Source organism: Perca flavescens, chromosome 11 (assembly GCF_004354835.1).
Source record: "Perca flavescens isolate YP-PL-M2 chromosome 11, PFLA_1.0, whole genome shotgun sequence".
Taxonomy (NCBI): domain Eukaryota; kingdom Metazoa; phylum Chordata; class Actinopteri; order Perciformes; family Percidae; genus Perca; species Perca flavescens.
In genome coordinates, this window is record NC_041341.1 from 24,183,398 (window position 1) to 24,207,474 (window position 24,077).

A 24,077-nucleotide genomic window follows, 5' to 3' on the forward strand; every position below is an offset into this window, starting at 1 on the left:
TCCCTCCCCTCATGTAATCTTTCTTCCACTCTTGGTGTTAAATCTGTTCATTCCTCCACTTGAGGAGTAATGAGACAACAAAAGTGTCAACCCCTTTTCAGGCTCCGCAATTATCCACCTCCCCCACCTCTTTCTGTCGCTCTTGGTCCACCTATCTTCATCCCCCTCTTCTGTTCACATATTAAATCTCTCACTTGTGATATTGAAATTGTAATGGCACTCACTTCGAAAAATGTCATAGTAACCTTACTGTTTCATGAAGTAGTGGGCAGTTGCTTATTGGGTATTTTAACAGGTTTCAAAGCAATTACAACTTTGATTAGATAGAGTAAATATTGCATTCAAATTGTACTATTTTAAGAAATGATTTTTTGAAAAACTTTGATTTCGAGTAACTTCATGGTAATTGTTTTTACAGTATTACCTCTGGAAATTAGGTCACAGTTTTTAGTAACAGCCTTTTTGCCATCAATTCAAGGAACAGTCTTATAAGTATTGAATATTAGCAATAGTAAAAATAAAATGTACTTTTTTACTGATTGGAGGCACGTTAGGTGGCACCATCTCCTGGAAAAGGGGTTATTAAATATGCAATATCAGTTATTTCAACCATTTCTTAGTATTTTCCCATGATGAATCATAACTTGTTGGTCAAAATGATTTACAGGAGGGGGGCTGTGAAAAGAAAATTAATTAATCTCATTGTAGGGAGCTTGTGTTATACATGCTCGGGTTACAGTACCAAAAATTGAATGACTTCTGTGTTACTGGATGTGTTTTTAGCTGGTGGAACCTTTAACACCCAGTGGAACAGCACCCAACCAAGCCCAGCTTCGCATCCTGAAAGAGACAGAACTCAAAAGGGTCAAGATCCTTGGCTCTGGGGCCTTTGGGACTGTTTATAAGGTAAAATATACACAAAAATAATAGTAACTATTTGCATGCGTTTCACTTGGTGCTTGGACAAATGAACAGTGTTGTGCATGAACATGCTTGAACGTGCTCATGTTTTTCCTGAACTTAAGGTATCCGTTTTGCAACTAATGAATGTGACACACACACACACACACACACACACACACACACACACACACACACACACACACATTCATTTTTTGGGACTGAACTGAGTTTAAAATTCAAAATGGTGTGAAGTGTGAACTTGCACGACACTGCAAATAAATGAATATACTCCTCAAGTTGAGATCATGATGTGAGATCTTAAAAAAAGAGGATGACAAGAGAGACGAATTGCAGGATCATTAATGACAGGAAATGAGATGGAAGGCTGGAGGCAGCGGATGAAAAGAATAAGTAATAGCAGACACTGAGACCCCTGGGCTTACAGCGAAATAAGAGGTAGCTGAGGTCACCAGCAGTGTGATGATGGGTTGGGGAGAGGTAAAGAAAGACACAGCTGAAATTAGAAAGAACATACTTTCTCACTGAAATCATAATTTGGTCATTTTGTAGATCCATCCATTGACATTATACTGTAGCACGTGTCTGGGTCAGAGATATGTGACAAGGAGCACAGATGTCCTTTTTCAAAGCAACATCTTGCATTTCTCTGGGGAATCTCCCAGCAACTCGTAGGCATGTAAGAATATATTGTCCGTTCAGGGTCTCCTAGGTGAGCACTAAGACCCAGACGGTTTTCCTTGGTGGCCAGGAGGCATCAGAGATGCACCTAAATCCCCTCCTCTGAATCCTCTCAGGGTTGAGGAACAGTTGGTTGATGCTGAGATCCTCCCAGGCAATCAGCAGGACAACCTAACTTCAACAGCTTGATTGCATGATCTAATTTTTTCAGGCACAACTCAGAGGCCATGGCTCGTGCTGAGGGTTAGCATTCTGATTGAGGGTTTTGTTTTGCGGCTACCTCACCTAATGCCTCAATATAACTCTCAATACATAAGCTGTTGAGTGTTATGCTGCTAAAGGTACCCTGTAGAGCTTTTGACCACTTTTTTTTTTGTTTGTATTTTGTGTTTTACTACAGGGTTCCTATGCGGTATGGAAAACCTAGAAAATTATGCAATTTGAGTTTAGTAATTTCCAAGTCTTGGATAAGTATGGAAAAAAGAAACGGGGGTATGGAGAAATATTTGTGTTTCCAGACCTTCTACCATACGTTGTTCTCTAAAATATAAAGTTCAGCCAAAATGCTTAGACCAGGGAGATTTGCAATTTCAGCGAGGCAAAAGACGTACCACAACGCGATTTGGGGAAGCCTGTGTGTGATTGTGTGTGTGTGGGTGTGTATGTGTGTGTGTGTGTGTTTGTGTGCCTGTGAGTGATAGGATATGCATAAGTTTAAAAATGCATTTTTTTTATGTATGTAATTATTTTACTTTATTTTTAGTTTCTTGAATATGGTTCATAGTGAACAGTTTTATGTTATGTCATGTTTGACTAATTTCAACCCCTAATGCTAAATTGCACAGTTCATTGCTGTTTGAATAAAATGATGTGCATTGAACAGGTCTGGGTTTGGTTTAAATTGATTTGTATGAGCTATAGTAGTCTACCTACCCACGGGGGTGCTAAAGAAATTTTGGGTCTGTACTTAATACTATGATATGCAATGTGTTAACACAGTGGATTTTCAAATAATGTATTTAAATAATTAAGTTATTATTTGCACGGTGACATCCACATAGTCTGGAAATATGTATAAGTATGGAATTTTGAAATGGAAAATGTGTAGGAACCTTGTTACTAGCATATGCACAATGACGCACGCACATGTAGGCACCCAAGCACGCAGGTGTGATGCATGCAAGCCAGCAGGAAGACAAAGAACAGGTGAAACAAGATGCAGAGGAGAGTTATTTAAGTAAACCTAAACTTCCATTTACCTCAGAGATTGACTGGTTAGGTATATAAAAGCAGGGCATTATGATGTCCCTTGGTTTCACATTATTTCCGAGTTGGAGGCAGTAACTTAACAAGAAACAAAGCACCTTCAAATGTGGGGTAAAATGATTTAGGTTTCATAATATTATCAAAATTCTGCTTTGCAAATGTTTAGAGGAATGAGTATTTCATTTGGAATAAAATGCATTTTGGAATGCACAAAATGGATTTAGGTGAGAAACACTGAATCTAACTATGTTATATGATAACTTCACAGGATAGCTTTAACTGGTAAGCAATAAGTCAATTTTACCATCCTTTTCAAGATAATATATCCTGAATGCAGTTCATTTAAGAAAAAAACAGCAATTAATTCTGCTGAATAATATTCATCTACACAAGTAAGTGCAAGTAGAAAGATTGAGTTTCAAAGGAAGGCATCACATTGAAATTGCAGCTGATGGTCTGGGATGATCAGGAGCTGCTGTCACTGGGGATATGTAGTCACATCAGGGCATAACAAAGGTTGGACACAGTTGGAACATTTGGTTCAAGTTGAGAGGCTCTTGATTTCTCTCCTCTTTTAAATGCTTTGACCACTTTGGCAGCTGCTGAATCACTTGAATCCCACCTGATATTAGATACTTCAAAATGATTAAATAGTTTTCCCCAAGTCCTTTCGAACGACAAAATAACCGATAATCATACAGCATACAGAACATTCTAATACCCTGCCAGTGAGAATATGGAAGATGGTTATTAAGAAGTAAAATTCTAGGTGAAAATTCCTCAATGTATTAATTGAGATTCCTCTTGTTCAAAAAGACATCTTTCTTTTGATGTTGGTGAGTAGTATTTTGTAACTTTGCATTCAGTGTAACGACTCATCATCTGTTTGTGTGTGTGTTTCTTTAGGGTATTTGGGTCCCAGAAGGTGAAACGGTGAAGATTCCTGTAGCCATTAAAATCCTAAATGAGGCCACGGGACCCAAGGCTAACGTGGAGTTCATGGACGTGAGTACCTTGAAAACTTGAAAATAAAACAGAAACAATAAATAACAGTTTCTTCTAGTTCTCCATCAGCTTTAGTTATATTTAGTTTTATTAAAGCATTTCAAGCTATTTTTGGTTAGGTCAGTCCAGCAGATACAACATATTCCTATGTTGGGATATGACCATCTTAAATCAGAAGATTAAAAACACTTCTCAGTCATCAAAAAATAAAAAAAAAAGTTACTTACTTATGTCAGCTCCATTGGTGATATGAAGCTATTAAGAACCAAGTTTAAACCCCATAGACACCAGAATAGAAACCATCAGTGGCCCCTTGGACCCTAACATACACCCACATGCACACCAGGCCACAGGCTCTCAGCACAGTGCACGAGGCCCCATTTATAAAACATTCACAGCTTGGCTCATTTCAAACGGAAAAGTGGAGAAAAAAAAAATCGAAATTATCACCCTATGATGATGCAATGCAGATGAAATAACCTCCATCAACACGCGTACACATGCAGACGCGGGCACACACACATTCAAAGCGACCCAATTGCACTCATGTTTTGCACTTCGTTTGACGGTCTAAGAGGGAGAGTTTTTAGTTGTTAGCAATTCTATTTTTATCAGGACTACTTTGATGAATATCCTGCGTGTTTAATTTAATGCTTTATGCACTTTGAGGGCTTGTCTGACAGTCAAAGAAGCATATATCAGCAATGAAAGAACATATAGGGAGACAAAAGAGAGTGATATGGGGCTTTACTATATATAGAGGGATAGAGATGTAAAACTCTAAATGTTGCATATTCATGTTCTAGCAAAAGAAAAAAACATGCATTTTGATGAATGCGTGTGTGTGTGTGTGTGTGTGTGTGTGTGTGTGTGTGTGTGTGTGTGTGTGTGTGTGTGTGTGTGTGTGTGTGTGCGTGTGTGCGTGTGCGTGTGCGTGTGTGTGTGTGCGCACGCATACCATGACACAAAGCCAGCTAAACTCCCCCACCCCCCATATTCAACACTCACTCAGATGGGTTGTGTAAAAATGTGCATGCATATCTAAGGATGCTTATTTACAGTTTTGGGGAAAAGAGGAAAAATCACAAATTAATTTTTTCCACAATCATTTTTTTCCACAATTATTGAAGAAAGATAAGCCAAACTAAAACTAATAATACAAATGTCAAGATTCAAACACACATACAGAGAACATGTGTTGATGTTTGGTCTATTCATTTTGTGTTTCTCCCAGTATTTTCTCGTGATACCTCACTTCATATTCACCCTGTTCCACAGTATTCCTCTATTGACGGCTTAGCAGCTGGGGGCTTAACGTCTGCTCCGGGGAGCATTAGTGGTAGTTACAGAGGGAAAGGAGAGTACCATTCATTTACTTTACCCGTCCATATTTTCTCAGCCGGACTGGGAATTCTGACCGGTGACCTTCTAGCTGCCGGGCCACACTCACTTGCCACTGACTGTTTGAAGAATGTCACCAAGGATTGATTGTCCTTTAGTGTGTGTGTGTGTGTGTGTGTGTGTGTGCGTGCGCGTGCGCGTGTGTGTGTGCGCGTGTGTGTGTGTGTGTGTGTGTGTGTGTGTGTGTGTGTGTGTGTGTGTGTATATATGTGTATATGTGTTTCACCCACTACCTGTGGAGCCATTACAGGAGTGAAGCTTCTCCTTTTAAACAGAAACAAATGCCAATACCGCCTCCCTGCTGTCAGTGCCTAACAAGGTGCAGGGTGTCAGTACCCAGCAAGGTTGCCATGCATGTACAGTATGTGTATGTACTCCTAGTAGTGGCTACAGGCAGACAGCGTATGCTAGTATGCAATTCCTTTTGAAAGCCAAAATCCTCCTCAAGGCTTGTTTTTTACTGAAGCAGGATAAACCCGTATGGTCTGTCCTTGGAAATTGCATTCAGTGATGCTGTTTCCCATGTGTATAAATAAGAGTATCTCCTGTTCTTTTCATCAATGTTTTTTGCTCAGTAATTATTCTATATGATTATCAAACATCACTTGAGTACAATAAATGCGTACAGTTTATTTATATTTATATTTATAACTATGATAATAGACAGTATGTGTAAAGCACCTTTCGAAACAAAGTTACACAATGCTTTGCTGAAAAAGGGTACATCAATATCCTTGAGATTGTTTTGTTCTACTTACACAACATACACAATAATTTGAAAATAACCTCAAAGTTTATGTGTTTGAATAAAGATGGATTTCAAGAGAACAAGGGTCTACCTATTTAACAAATGTAATGATATTACTCAAGAAAATGAAATACATATGACGCCAAAAAGAAACTGCCTACCACAGCTTTAAGTATACATAAAAACCAGTCAATTTTGTAGTCAACAAGTCAAGAATTAGATTTTTTTTTATTTACCTACCTTTTTTTGTAGATTTGAGTCTGCAAAACTAACAGGCTCTTGTATTTTAATGTGTGAAACTCTGAAAATGTACCATAGGATGTTATTGGAGTTATCTATTCGTAGACCTGAGCTCACAGATTTTAATCTATGTAACGTGATCCTCTCATCATCCACAAGAGTTAAATCTCAGGAAACACTGCATTAATATAGTAACCCTAGAGTGGCCCAGATTTAGTTGAAAGGGATAGTGTCCATCATCCTTACTGTTCAGAATATACTGCCAGCACGTGAGCAGGGATCTGATTATGCAAGCATTGGGATACATGAGCCATATACTTTAAATCCTAGACTGTGTTGTGGTAGTATATCTCTGTCAGTGTTCAGTGGACCTCTACACACTGTGTATCTGTCTCTCTCCAACGCACACACAACCATTGCCACATACGTTGTCTATTCTTGCTGCACAGCTATCCATCTCATGATGAATCGTCACATTAACCCATAACCCCTGTAGTCACAGTGCTTTGTTGGGTAGTTGCATACGTTAACAGAATAGATTAAGGTTTACATTTGTCTTTGGTAGTGTTTCTGTATCATTTGAATAAGCTGCATGTTTGTATGATGCTACAATCATGTGCAATATTGCAAACTAACATAATGTTTGCTCTTTTTCTAAAAATGCCGCACATAAAGGTGATGAAACTTCAGGCAAGTTCAAAGCGCTATAAATAATGTACTGGAGCAGCTTCTTCTATGTAGATATTTTCTATACAGTAGTATATTCTCTAATAGCAACCCACTGGAAAGACACAACTCGTACTGCTTGTTGTATCAAACGACAGTGACAAATGATTTACATCAATGTCACCTAGGTGTATTAGCCACGTTTTTAGTCTACTACAAAGCGTGCTGACAGTCTTGTGATGCAGTGAGTCACTTTGATGTCGAAGTTATGAATGAAAATCTACTGTATCTGTGGAACTTTGCTGCTTGCTTCAAGATAAACTTCAGCATTAAACAGAATAAGGGATCATATGGTCTTTGACAGTTCAGTCTACACTTGTAAACACGATACATTCTCTGCCAGTGGGTTAAGTCTTTGAACTTTTGCGCTAGCATTTGTCTTCTGACATTAACCGGTAGACTATCTGTTTGGGCACATTATAACACATTATGTATATAGTACTTCTCTGCACATAGATCCATTTTCTTGTTCTGAATATGCAAACAGAAACATATCCTAGATAGTTATTGACAAGTCATCAAGAAAGAAGCCTAAGGGCCCTAGCTTGCACTCAGCGCAATTGCCTTTGTACACCGACGCATGTATGAATCCTATTTTGCACCCGACGCACAGCGGACTTTTCCCTCCACAGACGCACGTGGGTAAAATAGGGAATGTATTTGCGCTATTGGGGTGGTTCAGCGAAAAGATGAGTCGGGTTCCTGCGCAAACGTTACCTGGTGCTATTTTGCAGTTTCAGAAAACAATTCCGCCACTGACCAGGAAAAACCTGGTATAAAGTTAGTGGCGCTAGTCTAAAGTCAGTAGCGCGTTATTCAGATGCTATTTTAGGGGCGCATGCTTGGCCATAATGTAGCGTGTGCACAACGCGCATACACTTCTCTCATCTAAACGGACGCAGCAGTTCCCATTTTTGCAAACCATACATAATTACAAAGAAAAATATTGCTGAAAATGCGTGTTTGGATAGATCAGGAGACACTTTACAGTACAGTCCTCAAAAAGTCGCAGCATTCTTTGTGGCTTGTTGTGTTTTACACAACATTTCCATGAATCATGGATGTGTCGATGACATAAATGAGGAAATATTAGAGGAATTAAGGAGACGTGATGTTGAACTACGGCGGGATTGGACACTCCGGCGGGATCTGGTCCGGGAGTAATGCGCGATGCCCTCTTGGTGGAGTGGGTGGACGGAGATGGAGTGGGGGGAGGAGGAAGGGGCACAACAGGTGCAGGTGGTGCGTTTGGAGACCCACGCTCCATGGCTGAAGCAATCCTCTCCAGACTTGAGGAGATGCGCCCGAGAGGCCGCAGCAACATCGCCACCCGGCCAAGACGGGCATTTATTACTTTGCCGCATCCCGGACAGCTCCCGCTGGCGTGCGTCAGGCAAATCCGCCGTCATAATAGCAATCCGCCATGGAACAAGCGCGCCTGCTCTTAAAGGGAATGTGAGATGACGCTCTGATTGGTTATTTTCACATTGCGGCCAAACCACACCCAGCTATTTCAGACCAACCCATTAAAGATTTGCGTCGGGCGCAAAACTCATTTATCCCGCTGGTATAATAGCAACAGCACTTGAGATCTGCCCACAAAGCTACTTGCGTTTTGCGTTTCATACTTGCGTTTCAGATTGTTAAAATAGGGCCCTAAGGACATTGTGTAACAGGATCTTAAGGGTCCATGTACTTCTTTAGCCAAATAATCAATAGCACAGTGGTGCCTAGGTTTGGAACAAAATTTCAAAGTAAAACATGTACACAGCACTATCTAACATCACAATAATGACATCTGACTACAGTGATGTATTTTCTGTTTTGATAAAACAGTTGGCTGCTGCCTAAAGTGAACAACACTGAATCGGTTGACACATTATTTCAGACCAGTCAACCTCTACGCCCAACCCTTTTCCCCACATGCCTGAGTGTATATCTTTCTCGTTCAGGAGGCCTTGATCATGGCGAGCATGGAGCACCCCCACCTGGTCCGCCTGCTGGGCGTCTGCCTGAGTCCCACCATCCAGCTGGTCACACAACTGATGCCTCATGGGTGTCTGCTCGACTATGTCCACGAGCACAAGGACAACATCGGATCCCAGCTGTTGCTCAATTGGTGTGTCCAGATTGCCAAGGTAAGAACGGAAAAGGTTGCTTTATTAGCTGTTTTACTCGCTGTACGATTGATTTGTTTGGTGATTGGCTGGTTGCTTGGTTGGGTATTTGGCAGGCTGGTAGAAAAGTAGAGGGTTGTTTTTAGTATTGATAGACAATTATGTTAGCTGAACAGTTTGTTCATCAGTGGATCGTCTTCACTGATTTCTGCTTTGTTTGCTACTCTGGCTGTTGCACCAAATATCTGAATCAATCTTATGTGAAGATTTGGACAGATGATTAGTGGATCTCTACTTTAGACTGTGGATCCACTGCTTTATATTTCATGGTTATATTATAACAACCTACTGTGATTGCTATGCTCCTATAACACATCCTTTTCTCTCGGTTTCTAGTGAGAAAAGTTATCCCTCTTTTCTAACTGCTGTTGTTCACGTATAATTATACTTAGAATTCCTCTCACTCTTATATTTGTGTTGGGTTTTTGCATGCTGTAATACATCCTTTTGAAATCTTCCTGTAAAAGTCCTTGTGTTTGCTTTGGATTACATGTAAACACAAATCGACTAAACCACCCATATGCCCTTTTATAACATATAACAGCTAGAGGCCAAGTGAATTACTTCATTGCTTCCAGAGTGAAAAGTAGATGTCTGCGGATATTTGGTAAAGTGTCCGTGAGAGTGTGCTGGTGTGTGTAGAGAATTCAACAGCAGACAGCGGCACCCCTTGCCACCTTCTCTGGAGAACTTAAGTAAATAATTCAAAGCCCTGCTTGACTTTGGTAGGGGAAGTGTTGAGTGCAGGGAGGCTAGTGTTACAGGATCATGGTTGTAGGAGTGCATTATAATTTGTTCTAATCAATTTGTCAATATTAATAGGTGACAGATTCATTTTTTAATGATCTCCCTTTTTCTGGCTCTGCCTAACACACAAATTCCTACAAAGTTAAATCAACATCAACCCTAACAACACAAGTATTATGAGCATACACATTTTTTATTCATTTATTTATTAATTATCTATGTATTCATAGCAGGTATTTTGTAGTACACTTTATGTATATAATTGTGATATAATTATAATTCTGCACATACATGCTGCATTTGACACACACAGAGTAATGTAATTGGTTAAAAAGCCAAAAGAAGCAGAATGAAAAGGACTTAGTAGTTGCTGCAGTCCCGGATTTAATATCTTAGACAAATATATCTGTCGCCATTTCTGGCTAAATCAGAGGCATGCAGTACTCCAGTCAGCTTCCATGTAAAAATATTAAACAATCAATTATTTTTATTTTTTTTATACCACTGGCGATTAGAAAAAACACAAATTCTTACCACACTGACAGATTTCCCATGCTGTGCAACACAAATATTTTCATGGTATGAAATTAATCACACAAATTACTTTGTGGAAAAAGGATGTAGATCAGCTATATACACATAAATAAATATATGCCCACTGTGAACAGTTTTATTTATAAAGAGTAGAGTAGCTATGATGATGTATTATTTACCACTGTTATTCTGTGTCTCAAGCATGTATTATTTAGTGTTTTCAATAATTGGCCACGGCTCCTTGGGACTCATAGCTGTCAGCGGCCATGGTTAATAAGTTGCCCACATATGGGTTCATGCAAACACAAAGTGTCCTACACATTGTATTTGTCTAAATATTGCCAACAAGGTAAATTGGGACCACAATCAACATTCCCACATGTAGTGCTCATAATATCTTATCCTAGATTTGAGTCAAGCATCTTTCCTGCCGATTATTTCATTATCTTTATCATGGATGTGTGCATCCAGTACTGGAGGGGTTTACAGGGTTCTTAAGGCACTTGCAACTGACAGGGCTCCACTCTCTAAGGCAACATCCCTGTGGCCCTCCCTCTCTGTCATGGCCGCCATCACTGCCATAGATTATTAATGGGGCGATCTGCCATGAGAGTCATACTAATGAGCAGATTCATTAGAGCTACTACGCATGCAGGGCTCTGATGCCATGGAATGTTTTTTGTTTTTTGGGTCTGATTTTTCTTTTCCTGTTTTATCTTTCCATATCCCCCCACTATAACCTACTATAACCTACTATATAATTTTTTCCTCATTATGTCTGCTTGCTTTTAAATCTCCTCCTCGTTCAACAACTCTTTGGTCTTCTTGTTCATACACTATAAAGTGTAGTGTTGCTACAATGGCAGATGTTCGACTCTGGACACTACTACAATACTAAAAATGATATATCAAAAATATGATTCCACTGCAATACCGTGGTAATAAAAAGGAAAACGCCGAACAATTTGTTGTTCATTTGATCTGGACAACTTCCTCAAGAAGCCTGATACTAAATTATCAACAACTTTAGAGGAAGTGAAATCCACATATACAGTACATGGTTATCTGTTATATGTTGTAGAGATGTCTTGATATCACTTTTAATTTCTGATACAAATATGAGTACCAAAATACCACAGCATCTGCTGATATCCCACTAACACAACAAAAGAGACAAAAAGAGGGGTGATGATATCATATAATGAGTCCATACCACTCTGGTAACAATACATATTTCCTCTTTAATATATTACTCTACTAAGTTGTCAACAAGCATTCATATGCTACTAGCATGTTTTGATTGATTTGATTTTTTTATTAGCACATACAAAATTATGATAATAGTGAGAATAACGAGTTAACACAAATTCATTTAAGCGGCATAAATTATGCGCAATTAACCCACGAGCGTTCTGTGATCTGGGGCTCCGGCCGCTCAGTAGTTTGGGAAACCAGGAAGTGATGCAGCAGTAACGTTGTGGATGGCTAGCAGAAACAAACCTCTTAGAGCAGAAATTAATAAAGAAAATGGTCTTTTGAATGGCATGTTCAGTTTCAAAGCCCTTCCAGATGGTTCTCTCAACTAGTCCAAAGTTATTTGCATATACTGTCGATGTGAATTGAGTTTCCACCGTACGTTGAGTCTCAAATACCAGTTGCTGGCCAAGCACCTCCAACCCTATACGAGAGTAAAGTGGGACTCTACATTGTGTTAGTATTACCAAGTAATGTTACATTTAGATCAGTATGCCCATCTGTTGTTGCTTGATGCACTTGATGGGAGTTTGCCACATTATGATTTCAGCATATCTTTTGAGCATACAGTACCTTTGAGGTTATTCTGAAGAATATGCTAGACAGTATTTGTCATTGTTTTGGATTGTTGCTTTATAATTAACATTTGCATAAAGCAAGCATATATGTCTGCTCGCATGTTGATGAGTGCATTAAACACTTAAAAATATCCCTGTTAAAGTACATTTGGAACAGATTAACTAATAGATACTCGATTGACAGCCCTAAAATTACCTTTAACTGATAACTTCAAATTTGAATTCAACTAATTAGTTTCAAAACAGTGACTCATTATCCTGTGACAAAGAGTCACACAGATAAGAAAATTCATATGAACCTAGATAATATTACAAGAAACTAAGAACTACAAGAAAATAACTAAGACTAAACCTTACTTACTGTATATGCCAGTTCTAAGAATATCTAAGTGTTTTTTAGCTGTTTAAACACTGACAGGGACTGACATGGGCACTGTTGTTCTACAATATGGGTCCTAGTGCTTGTGGCTGGCTGAGGCTCAGGAGGTAGAGCGGTCGACTATCTAGCCCCTGCCTGCAGTCTACATGTCGAAGTGTCCTTGGGCAAGCTACTGAACCCCAAGTTGCTCCCGATGCTGCGCCATCGGTGGGTAAATGTGCTTTATTGTTTATCTGATGAGCGGATGGTATGGAAGCCTCGGCCACCAGTGTATGAATGTGTGTGTTAATGGGGTGAATTATGCCTGTAGTGTGGAGCCCTTTGAGTGGCCATTAAGACTTGAAAAGTGCTATATAAATGCAGTCCATATTTTACACAAAATTTGCTGATGCAGGTTGTAATAAGACACATTTCCAGATAAATTTAGGCAAGCTTTTAATCCTATGGATGGATTTATAAACAAATTCCTATATTTGCATCCTATTGATGTCAAATACAGATAAAGTTTTAATTTCACGAAAAAATTAAGAAAGATGGCTGCCTGAAGCTAGAAAAAGCAGCAACTCTAACATATTGCTTATGAAGAAGAAAGTAGCTTGATTGACGTGAAACTGAAAGCAGATTATCAATTTTTAAAAAGAAGGCAATAAGGCCGTGTTTAGTTCAACAGAAAAGAGTAATGATAGTCAGAATCAGTTTCCTCTGAAGTTTAACATGCTTAATGTGATACAACTTATTCTTAGTCAACTTACTCAACTGGTGATAATGGTTATTGCAGTTATATTCTTAATTCTAGTATGAAAATCGGACTGTTGCTGTAAGGAACTGTAGTGACAGACGCCAAAAGATACAGAAGAAGGGAAATTATATCATAGGCTGCATTCCCACAGGTTGTACATAACAGTGATGGTTGCCATCGCAATTCATATTCTTATTACATTTTTAGTGTGAGCAACACCACGCATTCTGCCTTTGAAGGAGAACTTGGTGTTCCACTACCTGTGAGACTTGTTTAAAGATGACGTATCGTAACCACATTAATAGAACACCACCAGTTAAACAATCTCATATACACCTTAACAAATTTCTCTGTACACAAATGTTTGTCGAATTTACTAGAAAATCTCCTACCCCCCTCTCCAACATTACTGCTTTGGATTTCCTCCAAGTCAGGTGTGTGTGTGTGTGTGTGTGTGTGTGTGTGTGTGTGTGGGGGGGGTAAGGGGGTAAGAGGGCCCCACAGTGTGTATCTCAGGGTCATTTCTCTGTGTAAACCAGACTAGGCAAACATCCTCTCTCCAACTCATTACATACATCCCCAGGGTTCTGATGAAAGCTCAGTTCACTCCTATTCCCATTCTACTCTGTCTCCTCGCCTTCTCCCATCTCTCTCTGATGTATTATATTTTTCAGTATGTGATTCTCTTATTTTTGTTTCTCTCAGTCTCTCTCTGAACATTAATGTAAGAAGGATATACTTTAGGTTCCCAGAGATGCTCATTTTAGTACTCCATCTTTTGTTAGGACAAATATTGTGCTATCACTATACTCATGTCAGTAATAAGGCATGACTCAACGTATGTGGACCGCTGCAATAAGCCACCCACTGGCCGAATATTGAATTTTTCCCTGTTTTTTCACTTTTGAGAACCCTGTTTGTATGACCAACCTCTACCAGTGCTACTTGTTTATGCTGAAAAAAGTTTGACAAAGACTTATATTGTGCTGTAAGGCAGGCAGGCCTGTTGAGTCTTGTTTGGATATATTCAGGAAATATACTTACTATGTTTTGTATCTAAATGGGACATTGTTTGTGTTTTGTTGACATATCCGGCCAAGAGTAAAATATTCAACATGTACAGTACAAACTTCCAGATTAACATTTCCACTGGGACACCATTTTTCAAGGGCACCAGCTAGTTCAGGGCAACTAAGGTGTGCCATTAAATGTGATTACCTTGACAAATTCACATTACAGCAAGTTTTTTTTGCCAATCAAGGAAATATGATTTAGGACACAATAATCACTATCCCATGTCTATTGAACCCCCCAAAATATATTTGTCTGTTTTGATGCAGAACACCCATGTTGGTGTGACTCCCAACCAACTTTTACTTACCAAACTCTCCTTCCTCTTTCTTTTCCTTGTGTCTTGTATAAAACCCTTAAATTGCATTCAGATGTTTGATTCCAACCAGCACTGACAAATATGAACTCCTGCTCCAAGGCTGCATGTTAACATACAGAGCGAGAGGCAGATCACAGGCGTTAAGCCTTTGATGCTACCAACCCTTAGAAATGTCAACAAGTGTCCGCCTATCTCCCTTCCCCTCGCTCTAGCTGTGTCCCTGTCTTTCATTTCCAAACTAATTAATTCTGATGCTTTTTTATGGTGGTCTTTCATGACTGCATACATAAGTGTATGATTCAATGTTAGAGGCTAGAATACCTCCCTTCCCCTGGGTAAATATCAGTCTGAAAGGCCTGTTTGATTTGAGAGAGCAGCATAATACATGTTTTCATCAGTTGCAATCCTCATCAAAGTGGAGGGCTGATTAGGTAAAATTCATGGATTGTGTTTATGTTAGTGGTATTCAAGCACAATGTACTGTATCATCAAGAGCATGTTTTTAAAGTTGTAGGGAAATCCATGATAAAAAAATAAATGGTAATTGATCCAGGTAATTGGATTAAACTGCCTTCACATTATTGGCCGTTTAATATACTGCAGGGCCAATATTGTCTTAAATGAAAAGGCAATCTCATCCACTCTGCCATCTGATATGATGCAGATTATTTGATTAATTACACATAGTGACCATTAAACTTTTTCGCCTAAAGTATTCTTTCGAAAAAAGACTTGACTTTGGCAATACAGGATGCACAACAACAATGCTCAGGCTGTAGTTGACACACATCAAATGCCCTCTCAGTGCATCTCATCCATGATGCAGCTTAGTACTAATGACCTATGTTTTTTTAATATTTTTATTTGATTTAATGTATTTATTTTGGCCACTGTAATAAATATTAATGATATGCTTGATGCCTTAAAGTTTTAAGAACACAGAACAGGAGCGGGAAACCTACCAGTGAAATCACCTGCTGAGGGGATTGATTGGCTCCAAAACCTGCAGAGCTTTGTCTCTCCATGGCACATGGTTACTCTCCCTTATTTCAAATTGTATTGTTGGTGGTCATGGCACCGTTCCAGAAAATGCTGGATTGCTCCCTTCTGGTTAGGAGAAAGTCATTGCTCCAAGCGAAGGAATTCAAGTATCTTGGGATATTTTTCACAAGATGCCGCTTGACTCTGACAGGCGGACTGGCACAGCATCAGCAGTAATGTGGACACTGTGGTGGACTGTTGTTGTGAAAAGTAAGCTGAGCCTAAAGTGGTAAACTAGAGATTAACCAGTTCATTTCATTTCCAACCCCTCAGCTATAGTCAAGTGCTTTGTACATGCAATACATTTTCCCTCCCCTCTCTCTCTCTCTCTCTCTCTCTCTCTCTCTCTCTCTCTCTCTCTCTCTCTCTCTCTCTCTCTATTTCTCTCTCTTTCTCTTTCTTACTCACACACACACACACACACACACACACACACACACACACACACACACACACACAGCAGTGACGCAGTTTTAACAGCAGACGCTGTTGATGCTGAGCGGAGATGGATGTGGCCAGGTAGGGCAGTGAGGGAAATGGATGACTGCAGGCAGCCCACACAATGGATGAGACTGGCAGCTCAGGGAGACAGGTCTACACTAATGAGTGACTGCCAGACGAACACACACTCTCACGCAGGTAAATGAAGGCTTGTAGGTATCCAAACTGGCAAACACAAGCATTAACAAAGTGAACATCTCATAATTTGATAGGATGATGCATACACATCTTTTATTGATACAGTACATATTGTGATGCCCTCAAACAAACAAACACACCCACACAGACACTGTTTGACGTACAAAGTATGTAGTCAGTTTTCCTTTTACTTATTATTTACTTGTCCTCTTGTAATTGTTATTGATTGGGCTGAGTATCATTGCAATGATGAGGCTGCATTTCAGTGTGGCATCAAGCTACACGTTGCAAATACTGGCAAGCTTCTCTGTGCGCTTCTTTTTTTTTCTCCTTTTCTGCAATACGGACTATAAAAGGTCATAAAAGCATTTGGTCAAAACAGCGATACAATAAGGCTGTAGTGCCACCAAAAAGTTCACCTCATATCTTGGTGTATAACTCTTTGACTATGTATCAACAAACATTAGTTTTTCTTTGATTGCTTGAATCTATACTATTTTAGTAAATAAAAACAACATTGATTTACGCATCACACAGCTATTTATGAGGGTGTCTAAACACCAAAGACCACTAGCACAATTTTTTTTAAATAAATAAAAACAACAGGGGCAAGATTTGGCTACATTGAACAAATGTTATAACTGGCTATACCTGCTGCACACACACGGCGTAGGATTGTGTGAGTCACAGGCGAGACAGAGAGCTGTTGCTTTGGGATTGTTGTTGTTTCTTCAGTTTTTTTGGAGCTGGCATAGTGCCATGAAACTCTACTGTCTGCTGTCATCAGAGGACACAGGTGAGGGAAACAAGAAATAAAAACAGAAACTCTGAAAATGAAATTGCCAATATGCACAGTCATTAAGTTGTTTCCTGTATATCGGTAATTTAAGTTAAAAGAAATAATGAGACTTTATGATCCATTTCTGTGTAAAACACACTTCACGTAAAAAAATATAAATAGAAGACTGTCCTATTTTTATGCTTGTAGAGCGGATCTCCGCGGAGCATACGCACCGCTCTGCGCTGCTCTCTGTCCGGTGTCGCCAGTTGCATTGATTATTGTGAAAGCGTATTGGAACGTCCGCTCCGCATACGTTACGCGTACAATGTAGCCAGCACATAATTAAAATGAATTGAACTTTCAAGGTGAGGAACGACAAGTGAATTGCCTGTATGTGTGAAAACAGCTTTGTCTCCCACGTCTGTTTTTTTATTTTTATTTTTTTATAATATTAAATTAACATTAACATTTTTAAATCCTCTAAGGTGTTTGAAATGACATCATCATAATTGAAACTGCTATACTGACACGCCCACTATTGTGTCATCATTAATGATAACCATTTACATATCCATTTACATATTATTTACATAGGAAAGGGTTTCAATCCTGGACATGGTTGGAAATGTGGGTGGCTAATGGGACTTTATGTATTTATGTATGCTGTCATACTGTATGGTAATATAGTAATATTCTAAATATGCACCTGTGTGTAGGTCGTTTCCAGCCATCAGAGTTTTAGTGTGTGTTTAGGCTGCTAGTGGATAGCTTGTCATCTCTTAGCAATGCAGGCGGAAGGCCAATGCTGCGACAGCTTGGACCCACTTCACATTCAATTAGTCGCCTGCCACTGTAGATTCCTCCTCACCAGCCTCTCTGGAACTGACTCAAACCCTGTGTGAAGTGAATGTTTATGGGAATTTTGTTTGTGCATTCCTTTGTTTGTGCATTCCTGGTTATATTGATGAATGAATGTGTGTGTTTGTGGGTTTGAGTGTGTGTGATGATATCCGGTCGATATCTAACAGAGACAGGTGCCAGGCTCTCTGCCTTCTGGGTTGAGCTATATATATATATATATATATATATATATATATATATATATATATATATATATATATATATATATATTATGAAAAAGTATAAAAACTCAAAGGTTCGCTACATTGTATCATCTCGAAGGAACCGATTATGTGAAAAGAATCGGTCTACCCATCACTATCATTCAGGTGGTTATACAGTAACATACAGTTCAAAGAATGACAAAGGTTTTTTACAAAGAAAAAAACACACAATAGACATAAAGCCCCAAAAATGTCTAGTGTATTCCCAACCACACTGAGAGACCCACTGTACTACCATACATCACAGGTTTACTTTGTCAAAGACAGTTTTTAAGGCACAAAGTTAGCCATCATCTGAAATAAATAGGGCCTTTTTTTAATGAGGCTGTCAATCAACCTATCACAACCCATATTCCCTGCCAGATTCACCCTGTTGAGTCAATTATATATTATTATTTAACATGTTTTGGCAAAAATGTGCATAATAATGACGCATTAATGATTTTTTATTTGTCCCGGATGCTGCGCACCGCAACATTACATCTAACGCCGGTTACTGCGTTGCGCAACTCTGAACCTCCTGCTGGCTGCTGCATGGCGCAGCATTTGGTATTTGTCATACCCAATCTGTTTTTGAGAATCTTTTGAAAAATGTGTTTGTATGTTAGTGCTAAGGGAGTATGTTTTAATAAAACCTGTGATTCTTCCCTTGACAATGTATTTTATTTCATGCTACAGAGGCTTACATATTAAGATTTTGGTAGACATTGACAATTCTTAATATTTTTTCAGAAAACCTTCAGGAGATAAGGATATTTATCCCAGAATAACATAGGTTTTTATAGGCGTTTTTAGCAGGCGTTTTAGGAGTAAATGGGTTAATGCTTTGAAATATGGAGTCCATATTTGTAATTTTATGTGATAATTGTGGTAAGATAAAAACATTGTAAATAGAAATATGTGGTAATTACTTCAATAATTAGCCCAAGTTTTGTCAGTTTGTTTACTATGTCACAGTCATCGTGGTAGAACATTAGACATTTATAGTACCTCTTGTTTTTCTTATTGAAATACTCTTGAACCTGTGACCATGACTTGACATATTGCGTATCTGCTACAACTTATTTTTGAATGAACACATCAGCAAGTGTTGGATGAAGCTTAAAGTGTGTTACGCACACTTCCTAAACTATCAAATCAGTTGCAGGGAAATCTTTTGGTGTTGTAATAATGCACGTACCAAGATGAGAGAGGGTAACTGTGAGGAAAAAAGCAATCAAAGTCAAGTACAACCAACATGCCATTAAACCTTTTAATGATCTCACCCTCTCCATATTCCGGTTCACTGTAATTAGCAATAAAATTCATAACGGGTGCGGACTCGTAATGTAGCTGCTTTAGCACAGGTCACACATTTGGACTTGCACCATCTTTTATTTTCAGTGGTGTCTGACTCATACAGAAGGCATTGTAATGTACTGTGCCTCCGTTATTTTTCCCCTCTCTCTTTGCTTCTTTTTACATTGATGCCACCAAGAAGCATAAGCAAACAAATTCAAATTTGTGAGTCAGATATTAGATGCACAGATTCTTTTGTGCGTGCGGCTGTCCATCTCAAGTAATATCTATATTTTTATGTGAATACAGTAAGCTATGTAATTGTTGAGTTATGCATTTTGTACCTACAGTGTGTAGTTGTGCTAGTACTGAACCTTTTTGGGAGTTTGGAAAGGTCAGATTATCTAAACGTTGCTGACTGCTCTGGTACCATATTGATTAAATTCTCATGTGGTTGTTTTCAAATTGAAATATGGTAGCATAAGATTATTTGGCTCTTGGGTGTGGCCGGTGCTGGCTTATCCTTACGTTGTATGTAGTTAGCCATTGTTGAGCGATTTTATAGCATATAGTGTTGGACATTAATGCATCCCTGCCATTTCATAATGACAAGGCATTGCCATTAGTTGTGAAGGTTAGTAGTTTTGTTTATCTTCTTTTACCTTAAAATGGCTAAGAAAAAATACTTAAGCACCACGGTGAGGAACATAACCTACACACTGACTTTGTCTATCATGCTGCTTATCTCAGTGGGACTCTGTAAGCATACAAATGTGTCTTTGAGACAAATTTGAATAGTGTCATATTATAAAACCAAATTGTTTATATTTTCACTTTCCCTGTCCTTACCCAGTCCTGCACCCCTGTGCCTGTGGACCCTGCTGGGGCAGATATCCCAACACATCTGAAAAGCCAAAACAGTATATTTTGAAAGCTTGTGGCTCTTTTCAAAGTCTCCTAAGATGCCGTGTGGATTTGTCACAGCTCAAGGTTGTTTTGGAGTGTCATCAGAATCATCTGAGAAATGAAGCAAATGGAACAAAACTATAGAAAACCTGTCCCGCTCATTTGTCCTGATCAGGGCGCAGAGTTTGGCATTGTTGAGGCGGTTATCATGGCCGAGACAGGATCCTCCCGTTACAATATGGCCTTTGTTAAAACTCTTCGATGAGATGCAGGCATGTCTCACCCTCCCTTTAGCATTCTGGGGCTGGCTGTAAAAACCTCACACACTCACACTCTTGCTCCCACACACATACTCAGCGACACATCCCAGAGCTCAGAGGAAGAGAAGAAGCCATACAATGTTGATAGCAGCTTCCAGTTCTCAGGCTCTCCGGGGCTTACCAAACAATCACCTACAGTCAGACACACACACACACACTCACACAATGAAAAGTATCCGTGTGCACGCAGACAAGGGTCCACATTTGCAGGTAGTTCCAATACAGACCATAAATTACGTACACGTGCACATACTGTATTCTCATTGATGACAGAAACTGTATGAATTATCCACTGGAAGTATAGGAGACAAAGCAAACTCCAAATGAGTAAACACTGTCTGGGAGGAGAAAGAGAAGTAGGGGAAAGGAAATACAGTCAGAAACTTCAGGAATGGACAAAGCAGTTCTATTTTTATTTATTTAACCTTCTTTTCACCATGTAGGCTGGGTTAGATTTGTTTATTTTTTTTCCAAAGATCTGGGGCCTGTGTGTGTGTGTGTGTGTGTGTGTGTGTGTGTGTGTGTGTGTGTGTGTGTGTGTGTGTGTGTGTGTGTGTGTGTGTGTGTGAGAGAATGAATAAGTGAATGAGAGGCAAATTAATAGTGCTATGTTATTGCTGTACATGTTTGTATTCAGCCATGCAGATAGTTTTGGTTTTATTTGTCTTGGTTTTTGATATCAATTGTACCTCTCTTCTGTCTCAACCCCAATACAGTGAAGTTGAATTTGAGTTTTACTTGCGACACTCAATGCATGGCATTGAAATTCCCTGTCATTGTCTCTCATACTCTGCATGATTTGCAAACTATACTGTGAACACTTTTATATGGAATTTTCTACAGAAGAAAAACTCCATATGAAAACTTGTTCATGTTCTGTGGCTAGCTGTTGAAGTTTGGAATGCTTTGACCAACCCAAACTAATTCTCCTTCATTATGTTGAGGCAGAAATCTCAAACATTTTATCAAAGAGATGCGGCCTCCATGTAACTTCTAAAGCCTAAAAATCACACCTACATATCGCCTCCATGAGGAAAGATGTTTCAAAATGGCCGGAGGTCTAAAAACACATGTTCGATTGGCTGGGGTCCCTGAACACAACAGGGGGCTCCGACCATGTGGCCTGAAGTATAAAAGTCACCCATTTTCTCATTGTCATCCACTGCATTCACGAGCGGCTACAGGGTGATCTCCTCCGTCGTTCCACTGCACGCAAAATCGGCTACAGGTTTGCACGCAGTTTCCTTTTCCGGACAAGTGGACTATTTTCGGTGTTGTGGCAACACCCTGGATCCTGTGAAAACATGCATCAGTGTTTCAGTCTCTGCAGATGAGGAAACAACGTTTTCTTCTCAAGTCGACGTAACTTCACTTCACTGCATGTGGAGAGAAACAAGGCGGACCCGTTCTGTTTACCAAGGAGGCATCTATGGACCAAACAAACGAAGAACACATACATACATCAGTAAGGATGCTTAAGTTTCTGGGCAGAGAAATATAGGTATGTTATTAATGTCACGTAAGCGCTATTGCTGCAACTTGTTACGACATTGAACGTGATTGATTAATAAGTGCAACTGTTGCACGTCTGACTATTAATCTGACTGGGACCACCAAGTCCAATTTATCGCTGTGAACGTACTGGATCACGGTACCTGTTGATGTTGTATTTGATACTGTAGCTTTTTGAAACTGTAATTGCTACGCTGCTATTCTCCCGCCGCGAAGAAGTTTAGTTTCTGTACCAGCGAGATAATAAATCTTCCGTTCGTCAGTTGAACCACAGCACCGCGACGTAACGAGACAGTTCCTCGTGGCGCTGTGTAGACAAAGAGATTGGTTTATTATCGCCGCCAGAAGTCAGCTGTTCGCCCACCAGAAGCTGAGGAATAAACATTTCCCCTCATAAGGCAACTTCTCGGAACCCTGCCATAACGTCAAGTTGGGTCAGGGTCCCGAGTGAACGAGAGGATTGGTTATTATCGAAAATCAAGATTCTAAGTGTCTTTCTCTGAAGTGTGTTTTGCTTTCCTCTTTTACACACAAACCTAACAAACACGCAACACATACACAGATCAGCTAACCCCATAGTCACGTGGTGCTGCGACCAAGCTTCACTTCACGCCATATTGGGGTTAAGTAGCCTGTTTTGCGCATTGCGCTAAAAACTACAAAGAGCCTCACATCTCGCAGTGTTTCATTCGCCATCTTGACCTCGCGTGGCTTAGCTACCAACGTGATTTCGTCACCTCCCCCTCTTACTCTCAGTCACAGTCTCACACACTCACACACACACACACACACACACACACACACTTGTTTTGCTTGTGTTGTAGTTGTAACAAGTAAATAGGTTTATGGATTGAAGAATTATTGATTGACAATTAATAGTTTGGAAGTTAAATAAATTCTATTATACTTTAAAGAGCAGTTTTTTGTGATTATTTGTATATATGTTGTAGTAACAGCTGGTTGAACAGGTCAGTGCTTGAATTTCACCCTTCCCGTTCACTTTATAAATATGAGATAAATTAATCAAATTAATTAAGATCTGTATTTTAAAGGGAACACCACCTATGAGGCTGTTTTCACAGTTCAGTTATTGGTCCCTGATTCCAGGGTGCTGCCCGGCTTTGATTGTTTGTCAATTTGGTAAAGTTATGAATACACATATTCATAACTTTATTCATATTGATAAAATATCTTTGATAAATAGCCAATAACTGAATCTGTATCCTTACCAATTCCCAACATCTGCAATTTGGATGAACTGGCCCTTCAATAAAAGCATACATGGAGACTGGATGTGATTAGAATTCAAGGTGGATAGTTAAAAAAAAAAAAAAAAAAAAAAAACAATATTGGTCTTTATTTGTATATGAATTAAATCCACCAACACATTTGGATACACACTGTCTGCATCACCCCGTTCCCTGGAACTCCGGTTCGATTGCAAAGCTGCCAGCCTCGCAACAGATCAATCATAGATCACAGCTAATGTCTCCCGTTACAGCACCCTGTGATTGCCCTGTTATTATCCCACTAATTATCACTATCATCATTATTATCATTTCTCTATTACAGTTCATTACTCCAGACCCGAAAGAGGATGGTATAATGGTCTAAGTGGCAATTATTCCGTGTATTGATTGGTGGGAAGTTGCAAGCCTTGTTGCATGCTGTTTTCTCTTCTGACAGAAGC

General features: G+C 39.4%; 1 protein-coding gene across 3 annotated transcripts in view; it reads left to right on the forward strand.

Moving 5' to 3' along the window:
• Positions 1-24,077, forward strand: part of erbb4b (erb-b2 receptor tyrosine kinase 4b) — a 356,219-nt gene that overhangs the window by 290,852 nt on the left and 41,290 nt on the right. For 2 of the 3 annotated variants that reach the window (XM_028591051.1, XM_028591053.1), the window contains exons 18-20: positions 784-906; positions 3,775-3,873; positions 8,941-9,126. In XM_028591051.1, coding sequence (XP_028446852.1) covers positions 784-906; positions 3,775-3,873; positions 8,941-9,126 — 408 coding nt within the window. The remainder of the gene's footprint in view (positions 1-783; positions 907-3,774; positions 3,874-8,940; positions 9,127-24,077) is intronic. The other variant, XM_028591052.1, reaches the window with a different exon arrangement.